The sequence below is a fragment of the Delphinus delphis genome, chromosome 7 (assembly GCF_949987515.2).
Source record: "Delphinus delphis chromosome 7, mDelDel1.2, whole genome shotgun sequence".
NCBI lineage: Eukaryota > Metazoa > Chordata > Mammalia > Artiodactyla > Delphinidae > Delphinus > Delphinus delphis.
In genome coordinates, this window is record NC_082689.1 from 28009845 (window position 1) to 28028391 (window position 18547).

Here is an 18547-nt window from a genome sequence, read left to right on the forward strand (position 1 = left end):
TGAAATAAGTCAGTGAAAGATAAATACTGTATGATATCACTTATATGTGGAATCTAAAAGTAATACAAATGAATGTACATGCAAAACAGAAACAGACTTAGATATAGAAAACAAGCTTGTGGTTACCAAAAGGGAAAGGGAATGGGGGAGGGACAAATTTTTTATATGAGATTAATAAACTACTCTGTATCAAACAGATAAGCAATAAGGATATATTATATACACAGGGAATTATAGCCATTATCTTGTAACAACTTACAATGAAGTATAATCTGCAAAAATACCAAATCATTATGCTGTACACTTGAAACTAATATTGTAAATCAACTATACTTCAATTTTTCAAAAGGATTATTTATAATTTAATACCAATATCTGGATTATTGATGTATTACCCAAACATGATTTTCTATTAATATGATCAGTCAGAGGACCTTAAAACAAACTCAAACCTTTGAATCTATGAAGTAAAGCAGCAATGCCAACAAAATTATTAGATCTTTAACATTCTCCCAAGGGGTAATCGTTCTCAATTTCTCAAACTCACAAATTTTATTATGACATAATTCCTCCAATAATAGGCAATAAACCCATAAATGGAAAAAAAATCTATGTGACTCTTTCATACTCACGGGAGGCTCACTGCTTCATGACAAGTGGGTAATCTCTCTATATATATGTAGGAAAAAGAGTTTGAAATCCCTGCATTCTACCACACCTCAATAGCACAGCAGAGATCTAGTCATGTTCTGTTCACATATTACCACGGAGAAAACTGCCATTAGGACTCTCAGGATGTGAAAAAGCCCAGTAGACTTACAGATCAAGGTTTGGGTTTCTACCTTTTGTTGAACGGCATTTGTAATATAATTGAAGTAGTGTGGTGCAAAGTCAAGGAAAGACTGGACTTCCAGACGAGGCATTTGCTTCAAAATGAATCTATCATCTAAAAGGCAAAAATTTCATGTTTATTCAATTGCAATATTTACTGAGGTATTCCAAAATAAATCATTCTAAAAATCCCAAATGATCTGTTTGCTTCACATTTTTAAGGGATATTTTCTGATACCACTGAGAAGATTTTGATCAGAACACAGTTCTCAAGTAATTGAAGGTTTGGAAGGGCTTCTGAGGATTTATATAGTCAAGAAATCTCTACTTTCGACAGTACCACACCTGAAGTCATAGCTAAATGATCTATTTTTTTTTAACTACCAAGTAAAATGTTATAAATTCCTTTGTTAACAATCCAATAAGTAACAGTTATGAAAGTTCTTATCTAGCACGTCTTTCCTGATGCATTTTCTCAAATAATTTCGCTTTCAGTGAGTATGGAAAATGGAATGTGAAATAAAAATGCTCATGATCTTCTGTAAAACTTTGTAGGTTAAGAACTTGGCCTTCTGGTTTTCAGGTCAAATGTTTCTATTTTTATCTTTCTCTCATGAGCTCTGAGGTACCTTTTGAGTCTTCTAGAAGTTCTCTGTTATTATTTACATTTGGAAAACTCAGGACTAGAAAGAATTTAATAAGGATTTGATCAATATTTGTCTCTCATTACACACCGTACACCATATATTCTTTTAAATGTGCTTCTTTCATCCTCTCAAGCATAAAAAGAAAAACATGTTTGCAAAAAGACAGTATCGTATTACCTCAGTTCAAGGGATTCATAAATTATCCGAGGGAAAAAGATGGATACCGCTTAATTAGTAAATGATTAAAAAGACTTACCTTCAGTCGCGTAAAAGGCAGCTCCTGATTTGCCTCCTCGGGCCTGCCACGGAGAAGAGTGAGAAAGGGAACGAATAAAATCTTCTTCGCTGCTGCCCAGAATCACTTCTCGCATCTTATGAAACTCTCCCGCATAGTAGAGACGACAGTAAAACTTGGCGTTGGCATCGGAAAATTCTATAAACAGAAGTGTTTTTTTAAAAAAAAGCTCCTCTGGATCAGAAATACCTTTTCCTTTTCCTTCTTGCTCACTCCCCACCCCCACCAAATGCAATCATTTAAGTTTCTCCACGATAGCATTTTTCACATTAAGTCTACTACATCCCTGTTTATCACAATTCAGTTAAAGTTATCTTCAGGAAGGATTAAAGAGCATCTTATGACCACCCTTCATATTTCTAGAAAAATCAAACAGAAAATAAGACCCATTTCTAATTTTATGCTGGCCACTGTATTTTCATCATTGTACTTTTACATCTTAAATTTTTCTACAGTGTTATAATGCTGGATAATAAATTTTTGGCACTCACATGTACACACACAATTCTAGATGCCTTACTAAGGCTCTGTGGCTCTAGATTACACAAAAAGTAATTATTTAAACATCAGACATTGCATTAAATTATAATTTATAAATTAAATTATAATTTTAATTAAATTTATAAATAAATTTCCTTCTAAATTAAATAATGTATATTTTATAAACTAAATTTAGACTAAACAAATGTTCATCAGTACACAGACTTAATATTCATTTCAAGAAGTAGAATATTTATCTAGTGAGAAGCTAGAAGCTTCAAATAATGGAGTTTGCTCAATTATAGTCCTGGTCCCCAAACCAAAGTATTTATCTCATACTTACGGAGCTCCACATGAGGATTTGTGAGTTGTTTCTTGTGTGTATCTCCTCCATCTACTTCATCTAAAAGATTTAACATCATTAGTAAAGCCAAAGTTTTAGATAGTTATCAGGTCATTTTGTCTGTTCTTTTTCCCCTGATGTAATACTAAAAACAAGTCAATTCATGTTATCCTAGTCAAGTCACTCTCAAGCAAGCATCATGTATACAATTAACTGTGTAAATTACAATAAAAATCTATGTACCTTTTGAAAGATCAATTTTTAGATTAAAATCAGAGAATTCAGATTGAAGAATAATTTTTCTTATAGTTAAGTAATCTCTATGAGAGCAATAAAATAACTCGGCTCTAACATCACGACTTTCTGTGGCTTCTTTATCAGAGTTTATGACCAGTTTTCCCTGTGTATGGAATAATGCTTCCCCAATAGTCTGAGATGTTTTCTTTATCATATACTAAGATATATGTACAATATAGAAAATATACTAGTGTCTACTTCAGAGCTATTTTTTTTATTTGACTGATTTGTCTGGCAAACCTACTGCCAGATCCACTCTAATTATTGCAGAGTTGTGATACATTTTAATATCTAGAAGAACAAGTCATCCACTAAGTTTCACATTTCAAAATTATTTTTTTCAAAGCACCAATGCCTTCCAAGGATCACAGTCCAATAGCAGCCTATAGAATACTTAACGCATATCTTAATTACTGATGAAAACTTACCATGCAGTTCCTATTTTTTAAACTAATAATTCATGATCTAACCCAGGGGTTGCCAAACTATTCCTGTAAAGGGCCAGATGGTAAGTATTTTACTCAGTTGCAACTACTCAACTTGCCAAAATAATGCAAAACCAGCCAGACAGTAAGTAAATGAAAGGGTGTGCCTGTGTTCCAACAAAACTTTATTAACAAAGACAGGTCAGAATAGTTTGCCAACTCCTGGTCTACTAGCCCCGTATTCAAACACAATCAGGTAGATATATTTTTTAAATATCCAAATGAAGGTGGGTATCAACAGCTTCCACCTTACAGAGACTGGAAAAGAAAGGAAACGTCTGAGGGGGTAGTGGGATGAAAACATTTGAATATATACTGTGAGCTACATAGTGAGACAGATGTTTTACATGTATAATGTCACTTAGTCCTCAGTAAACCTTAGTCCTCAGTAAACCCAGTAAACCTTGGAAGACACTGCTTTTCCAGTTTACGAGTACAGAAAGTAAGGATTTCTAATTCCACCACACAGTAAGTGATAGCAATGACATCTGAAACCAGTTGGATCCTCCAAGCACCATGCTTTTCCCACTCTACCCCCACCAAGATGTGAGAAGAGAGGGAATGCCCTGGTCTCAGCAACAGAAGCATCTACTTCAAGCTATAAGGAACATAACCAACTGAAATAAGTAAATCGAAACCTAGAATAAGCATATTTGGTCTCCTTTAACACACCTTGAGGCTCAATGCCTTGATTCTCCGTTCCCTCCTTGCCCGTCTGCCCAACCTGGTAGTAAGCACTATCTGCTCCACGTAAGGTCTCTCTCTTCTGGGAAGAGAGATCAGGGCTTTTCCCTGCTGTCCCTCGGAAGAAGGACAACATTCCAGAAGCCTTTTTGGCTAAAAATAAGAGGTAACATATTAAGTACAGGTCACTGCAAGTAGAAAAATAAAAATTTTCAACTCATTCCTTTGTTAGCAGTAACCATTATATGAGAGTAATAAATATGAGTAACACTGATAGTCTTATTTACACAGATTATTATTCCACATGTTTTATGGGATCTTTAGGGGGGCAGTCAAGCACTCTTATTATCAGAAACATGAAAGAAGAGCAATGTTCAGATAGCTATATATCAAAATGTGAGAAATTATATAGAAAGCCTTTTAAAAATATCTTTCCAAGGCTGTCAGAATATCTTAAGCAACAAGATTAAGTTAAGGCTGGGTTCTTACAGTATCACAGTATAGTTAATTAAACTAATACAAAACAGTATTCCAAGCTACAATGCGTCAAAGTTAAAGGTTTTTATATCATCTGTCTTCCTACACTTCAACAGAGCAAAATATACAATTTTAGTTTTAGCATTTTTCAAAAATAAGTAGTACAGGATGACCAAAACTATCACTAAAGCTTGCTCTATACTTTTATTCTTAGTTTTGAGCTTCATCATATCACTAATACATATGATCCTAATCTTGTACATTTACCATTAACAAAATCCACATCAAATGTCGATCATGAAGTGCTTACTTAGGGCAGCAGACACCATCATGGCCTTAATATCCTTAATATCCAATCCCACCTTGTTCCTTGCTAACAGAACTCCAGTTTTGTTTGAGGCAGCAATGTGTAGAGTCCCAGGAAATGAATCATGATTTATGTAAGCCAACCAGGACAATGCTGCTTACCACATTATAAGTCTCCTTTGCAGGAAAGGGTGGCCATGAGACTCACTTCTAACCAATGAGATTGAAGGGGGAAGGGAATTTCCCAATAAAAGAGAACAGTTGCAGCTTGTACCTCCCTTCCTTCTGCCTCAAATGCAGACATTAAGTGGGACATTTTTGACCATGAGTAAAACAAGAGAATCAAAGAGAAACTACCCCTATTTTGTCATTACAATGCTGAGTAGCTGAACCAATGCTAGCAACTGTCTACCTGCAGTTGCTATCTTAGAAAAATAAACTGTCATTCAAGATCCAACAGTCACTTGAGTTTTCTGCTACTCGCAGTGAATATTCCTGACTGACAAAGTCAAAGAGATCCAAGTTCAAATCGCAGCTCCCCATTACTTGTGTAACCTTCAGCAAATTGCATTATCTAAGTCTTAACTTACTTTCTGAAAAATGGAGATATGTCAAATAACTCTTACGGGGTTATTATGGGAATTAAAGGAGACAATACATGAAAAGTTCTTTTCACAATGCCAACAATGCTGCAAAAACAAACAAGCAAAAACTGCTGTTATATTTCTTCAGTTATATGCTTTAAACTGAAAGCTCTAGCCAGGAAGGCAGATTTTTGCATAGACCTATGAGTTTCTAGGAGTTTCAAACTCAATAAACTTAAGGTAAGAATCAAAGAAAAGTGAAATATGTACAAAAGAAGATATACAAAAAATTTTACATCCATACTGTATTTCAAAGACCAGAAGTAATATATCCTTGCCAGATGGCATTTCTTATTTAATGTGTTTTCTTCTTCAAACCACAATTACAAACAAAACTAGGAATTACTTCTCCATTTGTAATCTTACTTGGTTGTGGTTCTACTTCTGCTGTACGGTTTGTCTGTCCTCCACTGATCTCAGGTAATCTAATAGGGCTGCTACTCTTTGGTCTGCTGTCTAAAGTACTAAAATGAAAAACAAAAGGAAAGTTGGTTTTATATGATTCAGACACAAAATAGCAAGTACTCTAATTCCTGTATTAATCTATCCCCCACCTAACCCCACCCACAATATCAGAAATCTGATTCATAATTTATATAAACACAGGTTAGCATGGAAGAAAAAGGCTTGAAATGTCTACTGGGCTTAAGAAAAAGCAAAATGATAAAGCTATAAAAGCATATGGAAAAATATATGAAAGTATATAGGCTCTTACAATATTTTTCACAAGTCTATCAGAGCTATATTAGCATCCATAAGTCCAACAATGACGACAATTTCTGTCTCAAATGTCTAAAATACTGAACACACTTAAAGAACTGGTTTGGTGGGGGGCTGTTTTATTTTTTAACTGTTAAGATCTTTAATTATTATGGAAAATTCATAAATACTTTAAATTACAAAATCAAGCAGTAGTTTACTAATTTCAGAGTTATTATTTTTTAAATGAAAACAATAAAGAGAACTTAAAATGTTAAAAGTTTAAATCTGCAATACACAATGAACTTCTATGACAAATTGTCAGAAAACTGTATCCTAAAAGACTTCTTAAGGTCTTTTGCTATACCTGAATTTTGTTCTATCAACTATTGGCTAAAGAATGAGTGCCACTGACTATATTCTAGAACTTTTATATTGACAATAAGCTAAAATAAAATTGGAGTGGGAGCACCTAGAAAATGATGACGTAGCTCAATGAAAATAGATTTTAATCAATCGCAGATCACCTGTTTGTTGAAAGCCCTTCTTCAGCACTGTTCCGCAGAGTCACTTTGGACAATTCCTCTAAGGCGTTCCGGTATTCTTTACAACTTAGGGTAGAAATAGGTGGAAAAATGTTAAACATTATGGTCTTCTTTTAAAGTAAATCATATGCTTTAGAATAAGCTTTGCATTGTAGAAACACAATCATTGTAAGCATCCATAATTAAACAAACACAAGTTAACTAACAAAAGTTATCAAGTACAAGCTTCATGAAGAAGGTCAATGTCTTCACAAAAAATAATACAAAATATGACCCAACACACCAACCAGGCTCAATATCCTAAATATGATTGTCAAGGCCTCCACACTAACATTTAGATCAAATGCCTTCAGGGGTCGAACAGCTAACTGAAGAGCATGAAACTTCACTGTTTAGTATAATAGAGAGGAAAGGAACTTAGAGTACTTTTCAACTTAAAGGTATTGAACTTTAAGAAAAAGCATATTTTTTTAGTTTGCCTTGGCCAAAAACATCCAACTCTTGGACTAGCAGTCTGGAAGCACTGATTTAGATAAATCAGATGTTAGGGAACAAGGGAAGCATCTTAGCATGTTATTATTTTTCCAAGACATTAGAAAAAGGTGACCTCAGCTAGAAAATTTGCTTCCTCATAGTACAAAATATATGTTTTTCTTGGTTGACTTTCTTGCCTTTCTTATCTATTAATGTAGTATGTCTAACCAATAAAAGGAGAAGCAAATACTATCTTCATAAATGTCAAAAGGCAAAGATAAAAAATTTATCATATGGAATCTTCTAAAGGAAAAAAATTCTTCATTATCCAAATAGTAACTCTAAACTACATAAATGCTGAAGCCTATAAATCTATCTTGTTTACCCCTGTATACCCAGTACCTAGTATACCACACATTGCAGACATTCAAATATTTGTTGATAAATGGACAACTTGTAACCAATATTAAAAATAAAATTTTAATTTCAATGTCTTCCAAGAGGAAAAAATTTTTATTAAACATCTTAGATTCGACTTAAACTAGGTTCTACCACTACCAAGATACCATTAAGATTAAAAAGCTTTATTCTTTTAGACATGATATATAAATATTTTTAAAGAGGGGTCCTTCTTTAAGGCACATGATAACTGTGGGCATGTAAATGGGTTAAGGCATAGGAACAGCATTACTCTAAGTAAGGAAACTTTACCTGCTATGTGTGGGAAGCAGGAAGGAAATGAATGAAGAATACAAAAAAGACATTCAGATGATATAAGGCAGATATGTTCCAAGTATTATGTCAATAAATAAAGCAAAGGAAAGGATGGATACAATGGATACATATTATAATACAGAGAATGGTTAAAGGATATTAAGGATTAGTAAATAACTTGCCTAGTTAATTTAATTATTAGGAGCTTAAGAATCATCCTGTTATTATTTGGGTAAAGCGTACATTATCAGATACAAAAAGAATAAGCTGTCACATTCAAAGAATACATTCTTTTACTTATATTTAATATTTTACATTTACTTATATTTTACTCTACTCTATGTAACAGAACTCAAAATACAGCGATTAATAAATACACATAAAATATAAAGATACAACCATAGGTGGAAAAGCCCCATGAATAATACCTGAGAGCAAAAGCAATGATGGAGCTGGGCTCCTTCTCACAGACTGCAATGGGCACTCGTTCATGTTCATACATTAAGTAGTGTTTATCTGGATCACTGTTCAAAATTTTTAAATACATTAATCAGAACAAAATTAGCAGAAAATCACATATACAAACCATTAGCACTACTACAAGTAAATCTCAGGACAATTTTAAGTTAACTAAATAATGCACAATTACAAGAATATAATTAAGCCAAAATGTATGCAGAACTTGAACAAACAGCCAAGGAAAATACATCAACAGAGAGTTTTTGAAGACAACTGAAAATTATCAGAATTCTTTTTCAAATGAGAGAGTTCTGGAATCATCACTCCAAACAAAGCTTTCCACACTGGCAGTGTAGAAAGCCAGCCCTATGTTTTTCCCCACTCTGAGTAAGTCCAGTACAAACAAAATCACACGAAAACTTGTATAGCCATTGCAATTCATCATCACTATTAAAAAAGCATCACGTCCCAGTAAATTACTGGGTCAGTAATATCCTCATATACAATCAGCAATATGTTTTTATGAGATCAATGGATGTAGCAGTATATCTTAATAATATATATATATAAGCAATTCTTTTCAGAATCAGTACTCTTAAGCATTCAGTAATGTTAGTTAATGCTTTTTTAATCCACTCATTTACTATATAATGATTACATGTTCTACAAATTATATTATACCAAAAGATATCTTTTTTACTATGATGAAGTATAATTTTGGATTGAGAAATACATATATGCAGTTAAATAAACATATTTAAATATGTAGAGAGTATATCTATCGAGAGATTTTTTAAATGAAGTAAAAATAAAACCACCCAACAGCCACTGGCTTTTATAATACTTACAAAGGAAACGGAATAGGGTTATAGCTGTTTCCTGGAAGCAAATTTGCAAAGATGGCTTTCATGGTTGATTTTTCCTTCACCTGGCTGTCTGCGGATCCCAGCAAATGTCCATCAAATACATCTAGAATGAAAAATATTCTACTTATACATTAATATTCAGAAAGAGTAAAAGAAAGTATAAAGCGTCAACTATATTTCATTTCCTCTTTGGAACACAGACATGTGCACACCATAATTACCAATTATGGTGTAAAATTTTTGATCTAGGAATAATGACTATCAAACAGGAAGCAATAGTGAAGCATACATAGCACTGACCCCAAGTGGTTTGTTTTTTTTTTTTTTTACATTTCAACATGTTTGAAGTTGAGATCATCCTGCAACCGATGGCCTCTTATCATCACAGGGCCAGGCGGCAGCCATGACATAATTACTGGCCGAGCATGCGTGAACTCAGTCACAGCTGTTCCTGTTGCCACTTCAAATCAGTTATGCACACTGTGGCTATTACATCTAATTGCAATTTAAAAGATATTTTTTAAGTTTACGCTACAATTAAGTAGTTGGTGCTTAAACAGAAAGCAAGGAAAGAAAGAAAAAAGGTATAAATTTGCTATTAGTGAAACAAATATTTGTTGTTAGACAAAGGCTGCAATTTCTCTTTCCTTCTTACAAGGCAAAAATCATGGGCTTTAATGAGACTCAAGAAAGTAATATCCCCAGAAAGTAGATGAAGCTGAAATAACATTTTGTTACTGAGATATTTACATGTCAAGCAGTGCAACTGAAGAAGGGATATGGTAAAAAGCTACATCTGAAAGAGCCCTTTCAATAGTAAAAACTTTAAATCCTAAAGGGCTAAGAAAGAATTGTGTCACAGCACTCAGAGTGTTTGTCTCTATTGGACGAAGTGCAGTAAAAGTGACTTGACCTGTACCTTCGGAACTGCTGGTGGTATCAAGTTCTGGGGGCCCTCCCACGGCCTGCTCAGGCACGCCTTCGGGAGGAGTGGGCAGCTGGAGGTGGGGGGAACTGGTGGAGCTCTGACTGGACAGGGTAGCTAAGAAGCGGTCCTCTAAAGAAAAACAGAGTGCAAATGAGTCACTTTAAAACATTATGTCCATTTCTACCTAACAGCAATGTTTTTAAAATGCCAACTCCTATTTCTACTTCATAAACCAAAGAATTTTAGCTTCTTAAAAGTTACATAGGCCATTTCAGTGCGTATTTTAGAAATGGAGGGCTTCCCTGGTGGCGCAGTGGTTGAGAGTCTGCCTGCCGATGCAGGGGACACGGGTTCGTGCCCCGCTCCAGGAGGATCCCACAGCCGCGGCTGGGCCCGTGAGCCATGGCTGCTGGGCCTGCGCGTCCGGAGCCTGTGCTCCGCAACGGGAGAGGCCACAACAGTGAGAAGCCCGCGTACCGCAAAAAAAAAAAAAAAAAAAAAGAAATGGATACAAAAATCCAGACAGGTTATATGACTTGACCCCAATCAGATCTTAGTGACAGCACTGTGACTGGTAACCAGTTCTGGCTCCTATGCCACATTGTTTGCACTAGACCATAATGCCTACCTAAATATTAGTTCATTCAATTTAATAGAGGATGCAATTATGACACTACTGGGGGGAAAAAATCACATGCTTATTCTCAGGGGGGAAATTCACTTACTTATGATAGAAAAATGCCAAGAATTCTGAGTTGAGCTCTTGTTCTACAAAGATAGTCTAAGTAAATTTCCCTACCAATTTTCTAGGATAGCACCTAGAAAAGTTACTCTACGAAATACTGAGGAAAAATTAAGTCTGGAAAGGATTTTAGTGATACAAAAATATAAATTAAACTTTATAAGTTTTTTTTCCATGAAACCTGGCAGTTGACTTTATAACAATCCAGACAGAAGTTCAGTTTCCTTTTGTCTTTTTGTTCTTTCCCTAAAAGCAATCTTCTCTATTTATCATGTATTTCTATATCCTAACTTATCTTATGCAATGTACTTTATGATAATCTTAAACTTAGAGTGCTACAAACGTTTTACAGGAAGGAAAAAAAAGTCTATGTCCAATTGCATCAGAAAAAAATTCTCAATATTTAGTAGTTAAAAATAACTTATAGACTAAGAAATGTCTTAAATTCAATGACAGGTGATCACCAGACTCAAGGACCAACCTTTTTCCCCATTTTGAAGTCCTGGAGAAGCATTCCGTGGAGATGCATCCATTGCACTTATCTGTAGAGAACAAAATACTTTATTCTTAAGGAAACATTAAATTTAAAATTTTAAATTTAAAAAAAAATTTTTTTAACCCAGTGAATCTTAACCATTTTGTCCTCAAGACCCTTTCAACCTCTTAAGAATCATTAAGACACTCAGATAGCTTTTGTTTATGTGGGTTATATCTTCCAATTTTTCCTTATTAGAAAATCAAAACTGAAAAAGTTATAGAACGTACGTTTATTAATTTATTTAAAAATAACAATAAACCCATTATATATTAACATAAAAACATATTTTAATTAAAAATAGATTTTTTTAAAAAAAATTAAGAGTGGCATTGTTTTACACTTTTACAATTACTTTAATGCCTAGCTTAATAGAAGACAGTTAAATTCCTCTCTGACTTCTGCATTTAACCTGTTGAGCTATATTATTATGATTGAAGTATATAAAGAAAATCTAGCCTCACACAGATATACAGTTGAAAAAGGGAAGGCTTCCCCGGTGGCACAGTGGTTAAGAATCCTCCTGCCAATGCAGGGGACACGGGTTCGATCCCTGGTCCGGGAAGATCCCACATGCTGCGGAGCAACTAAGCCCATGAGCCACACTACTGAGCCCACGTGCCACAACTACTGAAGCCCGTGCGCCCAAAGCCCATGCTCCGCAACAAGAAGCCACAGCAATGAGAAGCCCATGCACCGCAGCAAAGAGAAGCCCCTGCTCGCCACAACTAGAGAAAGTCAGTGCGCAGCAACGAAGACCCAACACAGCCATAAATTAATTAATTAATTAATTAATTAAAAAAGAAAAAGAGAAACCTTGTGGAGCCCTTGAAAGGGTCTTGGACCCCCAGGATCCTTGAACCATACTTTGAGAATACTGTTCTAAACAATAGCTCACAGACCCATTAAAGCATCTAGGAACTACTTATGATTATCCATTAAGCCTAGTAATCTTTGATTACCCACTGGACTTTCACAAGTCCCATTATCCATAGATAAGATACATTTTAAATGACTATCAGCCCTGAGTACAATTTCATTACAAAGTCATTTCTTAGACTGCTACTTAAAATGTTCTTTGATTTGTTCACCATACCAGAGAGACCTCCCTGGGCACCCTATGTAAAATAACTCACCATCACCTACTCCCCTAGCAATACTCTCCATTTCTTTCAATTTTTTTCTTCATAGCCTTGTTTCCATTTGTTTTTTAAATGTTTATTGGTTCATCTGTTTATTGTCAGTCTCATTAGACAAACGTTCCATAGGGACAATAACTATGGCCTTCATTCACAAACGTGAATTCCTTGCACTCAGAACAGTGCCTAAAAGCACTCAAGAACTATTTATCAAATGAATGAATACAAAGGCAGTGCTACAGATTTTCAATTCAACTTTTGATCTTTCAAAAAGATAATCATCGGGGCTTCCCTGGTGGCGCAGTGGTTGAGGGTCTGCCTGCTGATGCAGGGGACACGGGTTCGTGCCCTGGTCCGGGAAGATCCCACATGCCACGGAGTGGCTGGGCCCGTGAGCCATGGCCGCTGAGCCTGCGCGTCTGGACCCTGTGCTCCGCAACGGGAGAGGCCACAACAGTGAGAGGCCCGCGTATCGCACAAGAAAAAAAAGATAATCATCTACTGACTGATTTTGTATTTTCAATTCTATGTCTCAATATTATAATTAGAGGTCTTACACCACTAGCTTCACTGTTTCATCAGTAGGCAAACAGGCCACTAGCAGTTTGTGATAGCCGTTAATTGTCCTTAACTACTTGGCAAATACTAATAAATCATCTTCAGTAATTCTTATTCTTACTCTCACCTAAACTTTAAGGAAAAGTGATTCCTACACAGTTATTCATGAGACAAAAAGGAGGAATTCAGTTACACAGTGTTACTAAATAACACAAAGATCCAAGGCACTTGAACCCATCATTCCATGAAAATACTCTGCTACAAATATTACACCCTTGTACAAAAAGATATTCTCTCAAAAGCCCTCATGATAACAGAATATTAAGCCCTTATAATATACTGACATTAATTCATCTGTTCATGGTTAGCATGGTAAGTAGAATTCTGTGATGGCCCCCAAGAACTCCACCCCCTGGCATACACACACACAGTTATTCAACCAAACATTAATCCAGATACTGTTGTGAAGGGATTTTACCACGTATGTAAGGTCCCAAAATCAGTTAACCTTAAACTACAGAGATTAACCAGGTAGGCCTGACCTAATCACATGTGTCCTTTAAATCTGTGTCCAGAGGTCAGATACAGCAGAAGAATTCAGAGATTTGAAACATGAAAAGGATTCAATCCACTGCTGTTGGCTTTGAAGATGAACAGAGCCACATGCAAGGAATCAGGCAGCCTCTAGGAGTTGAGAATCGCCTCTAGTCAACTGCCAGCAACAAATGGGGGACCTCAGTCCTATAACCACTAGGAATTCAACTCTGCCAACAACCTAGATGAGCTTGGAAGAAGATCCTGAGCCTCAGGTAACAGCCCTGGCCAAAACCTTCATCTCAGTTCTGTGAGCAGAGAACCCAGCCACACTGTGCCAGAGTCCTGACACACTGTGAGATAATAAATTTATGTTTTAGGTCACTAAGTTTGGGGTAATGTGCTGTGCAGCAAGAGAAAACTAATACAGTTAGAAAAGGTTAATTAAATCAACATGTAGAACTAACCTGGTGCAGACCCCTTAAGAAAAGCTTCTCACTTAAACACAGAGATAAGAACACCCAAAACTCACAGTAAAGTAAATTAGGACTCTATTATACACTCAGCACATCCACACCTTCTCCTTTATAGCATTTACTGCCTCTGTGATACTATCCTCAGTGATGCCAGTAGACAGTAGCTTTTGATAAATGTTTCCAATAAATGAATTATAATGTATTTTATTTCAGGCTAAGATAAAAAAAATTAATCCAGGTCACATCACCAAGAAACCTCATAACTTCAAAACTAAAAACTCCTACTATTATTAATAAAGTATATATTAAGCTACCACTTCATTTTTTTTTGGCTGCATTGGGTCTTCATTGCTGCACGTGGGCTTTTCTAGTTGCAACGAGCGGGGGCTACTCTTCGTTGTGGTGCGCGGGCTTCTCACTGCAGTGGCTTCTCTTGTTGTGGAGCACGGGCTCTAGGTGCGCGGGCTTCAGTAGTTGTGGCTCGTGGGCTCTAGAGCACAGGCTCAGTAGTTGTGGCACACGGGCTTAGTTGCTCCGTGGCATGTGGGATCTTCCCGGACCAGGGATCGAACCCGTGTCCCTTGCGTTGGCAGGTGGATTCTTAACCAATGCACCACCAGGGAAGTCCCTAAACTACCACTTCTAAGTGTCATAAGAGAAATTAATTATATCTATACCAATATACATAGGCTCAAAGACAAAACTACATTTCATTACCTTGCTTTCTTCCCCTTGCCTCAGTCTTCCAGGACTTGGAGGAACTGAAGGCCGCTTTCTACCCTTTTCTTGCTGGAAAAGGTCCTGCAACCTATAGTTAATGAAAAAAAGGAAAAGAGAAAAGAAGAATATGATTTTCCTTCTAATATCCTGAATAATGTTTACACATATTCTCCTTATAGCTTTGAAACCACAAGAATTAGATTTTCCTATTTCGAATGCAATAGATTTTAAAGCTGTACATAACTAAGACTAAATTTTTGTTTTCTTTCTAATCAGTTAATCACTTGTTACTGATATGACTATAGTAATAAAAGAATAGCAAGTTATAATGAGACAATACAACATAACGTAAAAAATACGGGTGTTAAAGACCAACAGACCTGGGCTCAAAGCCGAGCTCTGACAATTAACAGCTATATAACTTGGGCAAATCCCTTAGTCTCGTACAGCCACAGTTTCCTCTGTAAAATGCAATCAGTATATATACATTGTAGGACTCAAAATCAAATAAAAGAGTGCATGTCCATCTACTGCCTTACTTAGTGCCTAGCGTGGTCCAAGTGCTCAATAAATGCTACAATAATCTAACTGAACTTTTCAATAAGCATTAAAGGGAAATATTTCCCCAAATAAATATTTAAATAAAGGTACAAGATACACAAAATAATAGAGTTGAAAGTAATGGCCTAAAACCCAATAATCACTCCATGACATACTAATACAGATAAATTAGGTTCATTAAGCACACACACTGTATTTGCAACAGCAACGAAGGCTATTCTCATCTTTGTTTTTTTTAACTTCACAACCTACACTTTAAAGGATGAAAGAGGTGAAGGGTGGTAGTGGCAATAAAAATAAAGCTCCTACAACTTGAGAGTAAAAGGAAACATCCAAATTAATAAGGACATTTACATCAAAAACATGACAGCAGAGCAAATTTTGCAATAATTTAAAAGAAACACCGGACTGCAAAGTCACACCTGTTATTCCAAGCCTGCAGCACTTCGCAGAGGCTTTGTTTCTTGGCGATGAGTGACTCAAAGACCGACTGCAGTTGCTGAGGGGTCTCCACAGAGGAAGACAGGAGCCGTGTTTGCATCTTCTCAGTCCAGCTCTTGAACTCGCTTTCTTCCATCTACGAGGAACAGAAACCACTCCAGCAATCTGAGACACACCCCAAAAGGAACCTCTAACAAGTTCACAGCTAACATTTGGGTTTCTGTCAGAAAAATGAATTACCTCTTTTTGTGCAAAGATATCTTCCATTTTCTCCTCTCTTGTTTTGCTAAATGTATCAGTTTTCAAAGATGCGAGTCTTTCATCCACAGCAAGATATACCTGTGAAACTCTAACAATATAAACATAAACAATATTAAACACTTTAGAAAAGTCAGAATCAAATTGTCTAATCTCACACAAGTAGAAAAAAGATGTACACACAAAACTTTAACTAGGTCTTATCTAATTAAGAATCACATACAATTTTGCAGAACAAAAAAGGACGTATATCAAAATTTTAATAGTTGTTATGCCTGAGAGCGTTTGACTTCTTTGTTAGTACTTTTATGAACCGTCTACACTTTTCCTTTTTTACATCAGGCATATATAACATACAATTAGAAAAACAGGTTATTTCTGTTTTCGAAGAAAGCTAAAGGAACAAACATGATATTTAAAATAGTTTAGATTTCAGGCAGTACTAAACAAAAACAGATGACCAAAGAAAATAAAACTTACTTTTGAAAGAAGTCCTTCAGATCCTGAAGAAGGGCCACTTTTAGTGGGACCTGACGTTTAATGAATATTTTGGGAAGTGGAACACACACTTCAAGAAGCCGAATGGGAGAATAACTGAGAGGAAAAAATACAAGTAATAGTAGAAAAGTGAAAAATATTTTAATATTTTGAGTAGAGATGCCAACTAAGTCCTATGAGGTGCAAGAGATCATAAAGTTTCTATGAAATGGCATTTTTAAAACAATCAAAAATACTGAAGGCAACTTTCAGCCATTACAAATACCCTCCCCAGTTTTAAAAAGATTTTGTTTTATTTTTCCCCTGCATTGTGATGTCATCTTTTATCCCCCGAGGCCATCCTCACGTGCTTTAAAAACAAATGACTGGGATATAAACCTCCATGAATGAGCAGAGGGACTCCTTCCTACAATTAGCTTAGACACACAGGTATTCACTACCTTCTCAGTTCCCAAGGATTCTTTGTGAGTTTCCTTTCCACCTGAAGTTCACGATGTCTAGTAAATGCTATATCTCACCTAGGCCCTAGGTTCATGGTTAACAGCTCTTGCTTAAAAAAGGAAATAGGGTTCAATTACAAGTATTTCCTATTTGTGTACCTATTTGTGCCTATTATGTGTCAGATGTTGTTTTCGGTGCTGAGATACAGCATGGAGTAAGGGCCAAAATTCTTGCTCTCGTGATTCAGGAATAATAAGGCTTGGGCGATAAACAAAAACAAATACTTAAAACATATCTTACGCCAGATAGTAGGTGCTACAGGGCGAAATAAAGCAGGAAAGGGAAGCAAGGAGTGCCAGGAGTGAGAGGGAGTCAGGGCAGGTGAAATCAGAACAAAGACCTGCAGGAAATAAGGAAAAGTAGGCAGATATCTGGGAGCAGGCAGCTCAGAGACGGAAGAGCAAGTGCAGGGCTCCCAGGTAGGAGCCTACCTGACATAGCTGAGGTCCAGCCAGGAGGCCAGTGAGGCTAAAGTATGGTGAGCGAGGGGGGCTGTAGTACGGGGTGAGAAGCCAGAGCATGTAGGGGCTCACAGGCTCATAAATGGACTCTGGCCTTCACTCAGGGTGAAACAGACACCCACTGGAGGCTCTAGAGCACATGAGTGGCCTGAGTTGATTTTCATATAACAGGACCACTCTGACTGCTGTGTTGAGAACAGGCTGCAGCGGGTAAGGCCAAAAGGAAACTGATTGAGGTTAGTGCAATAATCTAGTAAAAGACAACAGAGGTTCAGTCCAGAGTGGTAGTGGTGGAGGTGGTGACACATGTTCTGGGTATATTCTGAAGGCACAGCCCAAAGGCTTTCTCAAATCATTTAAGAACAAGTATAAACACCCATTCTTTGAACTAGTGATTTTAGCTCTATCCGGAATATCCGATTACCCTTATGGCTAAGTAATGTCTTAGCAAAAATTCTGATAAGCTCTCAGATGCAAAAACAATGGTTAAGAGTAACAACTGCAGTAGCAAGAATCATGGATCATGACTTGCTAGCTCTATCTGTCAGCTATAAGCTAAGTTAGGGTGATAATAATACATATTTCTTAAAGGATTAAATAAAATAATAACACTGAAAGCTCTTCACAGAGTATGGCCCTCTGCCTTTGCAAGAGTGGGAATGGGGAACAACACACACCAAAAATTAATTCAATCTAGTAATACTGGAAATGTTATAAAGCCTTCCAGGGAGTATGTGATTGTGACAAGGTCGCTCAGACTTCTTACCTGAAAGATGCCACCATCTGGTTATAGGAGAAATACTGGTGATAATCATGGTGGATGGAGTGACCACACGGCTCAGCATTGGCTCTACGGGTGTACTGGTGCCCATAAAACCTAAGTTCAAGGTATTTTGCAAATGACATGGACCAGGACTCATTGGAAAGAGCAACAACTGGTGTTACCTGA

The 18547-nt window shown here is 36.3% G+C and overlaps 1 protein-coding gene across 1 annotated transcript in view; it reads right to left on the reverse strand.

Moving 5' to 3' along the window:
• Window positions 1–18547, reverse strand: part of LOC132428398 (1-phosphatidylinositol 3-phosphate 5-kinase) — a 40550-nt gene that overhangs the window by 5945 nt on the left and 16058 nt on the right. The window contains exons 10-24 of the mRNA XM_060016198.2: window positions 18365–18543; window positions 16619–16732; window positions 16121–16229; window positions 15862–16016; window positions 14876–14966; window positions 11398–11458; window positions 10166–10303; window positions 9229–9349; window positions 8350–8445; window positions 6716–6799; window positions 5856–5953; window positions 4051–4215; window positions 2597–2656; window positions 1735–1911; window positions 843–946 (exon numbers count right to left, since the gene is read on the reverse strand). Of these exons, the coding sequence (XP_059872181.2) occupies window positions 843–946; window positions 1735–1911; window positions 2597–2656; window positions 4051–4215; window positions 5856–5953; window positions 6716–6799; window positions 8350–8445; window positions 9229–9349; window positions 10166–10303; window positions 11398–11458; window positions 14876–14966; window positions 15862–16016; window positions 16121–16229; window positions 16619–16732; window positions 18365–18543 (1752 nt within the window). The remainder of the gene's footprint in view (window positions 1–842; window positions 947–1734; window positions 1912–2596; window positions 2657–4050; window positions 4216–5855; window positions 5954–6715; window positions 6800–8349; window positions 8446–9228; window positions 9350–10165; window positions 10304–11397; window positions 11459–14875; window positions 14967–15861; window positions 16017–16120; window positions 16230–16618; window positions 16733–18364; window positions 18544–18547) is intronic.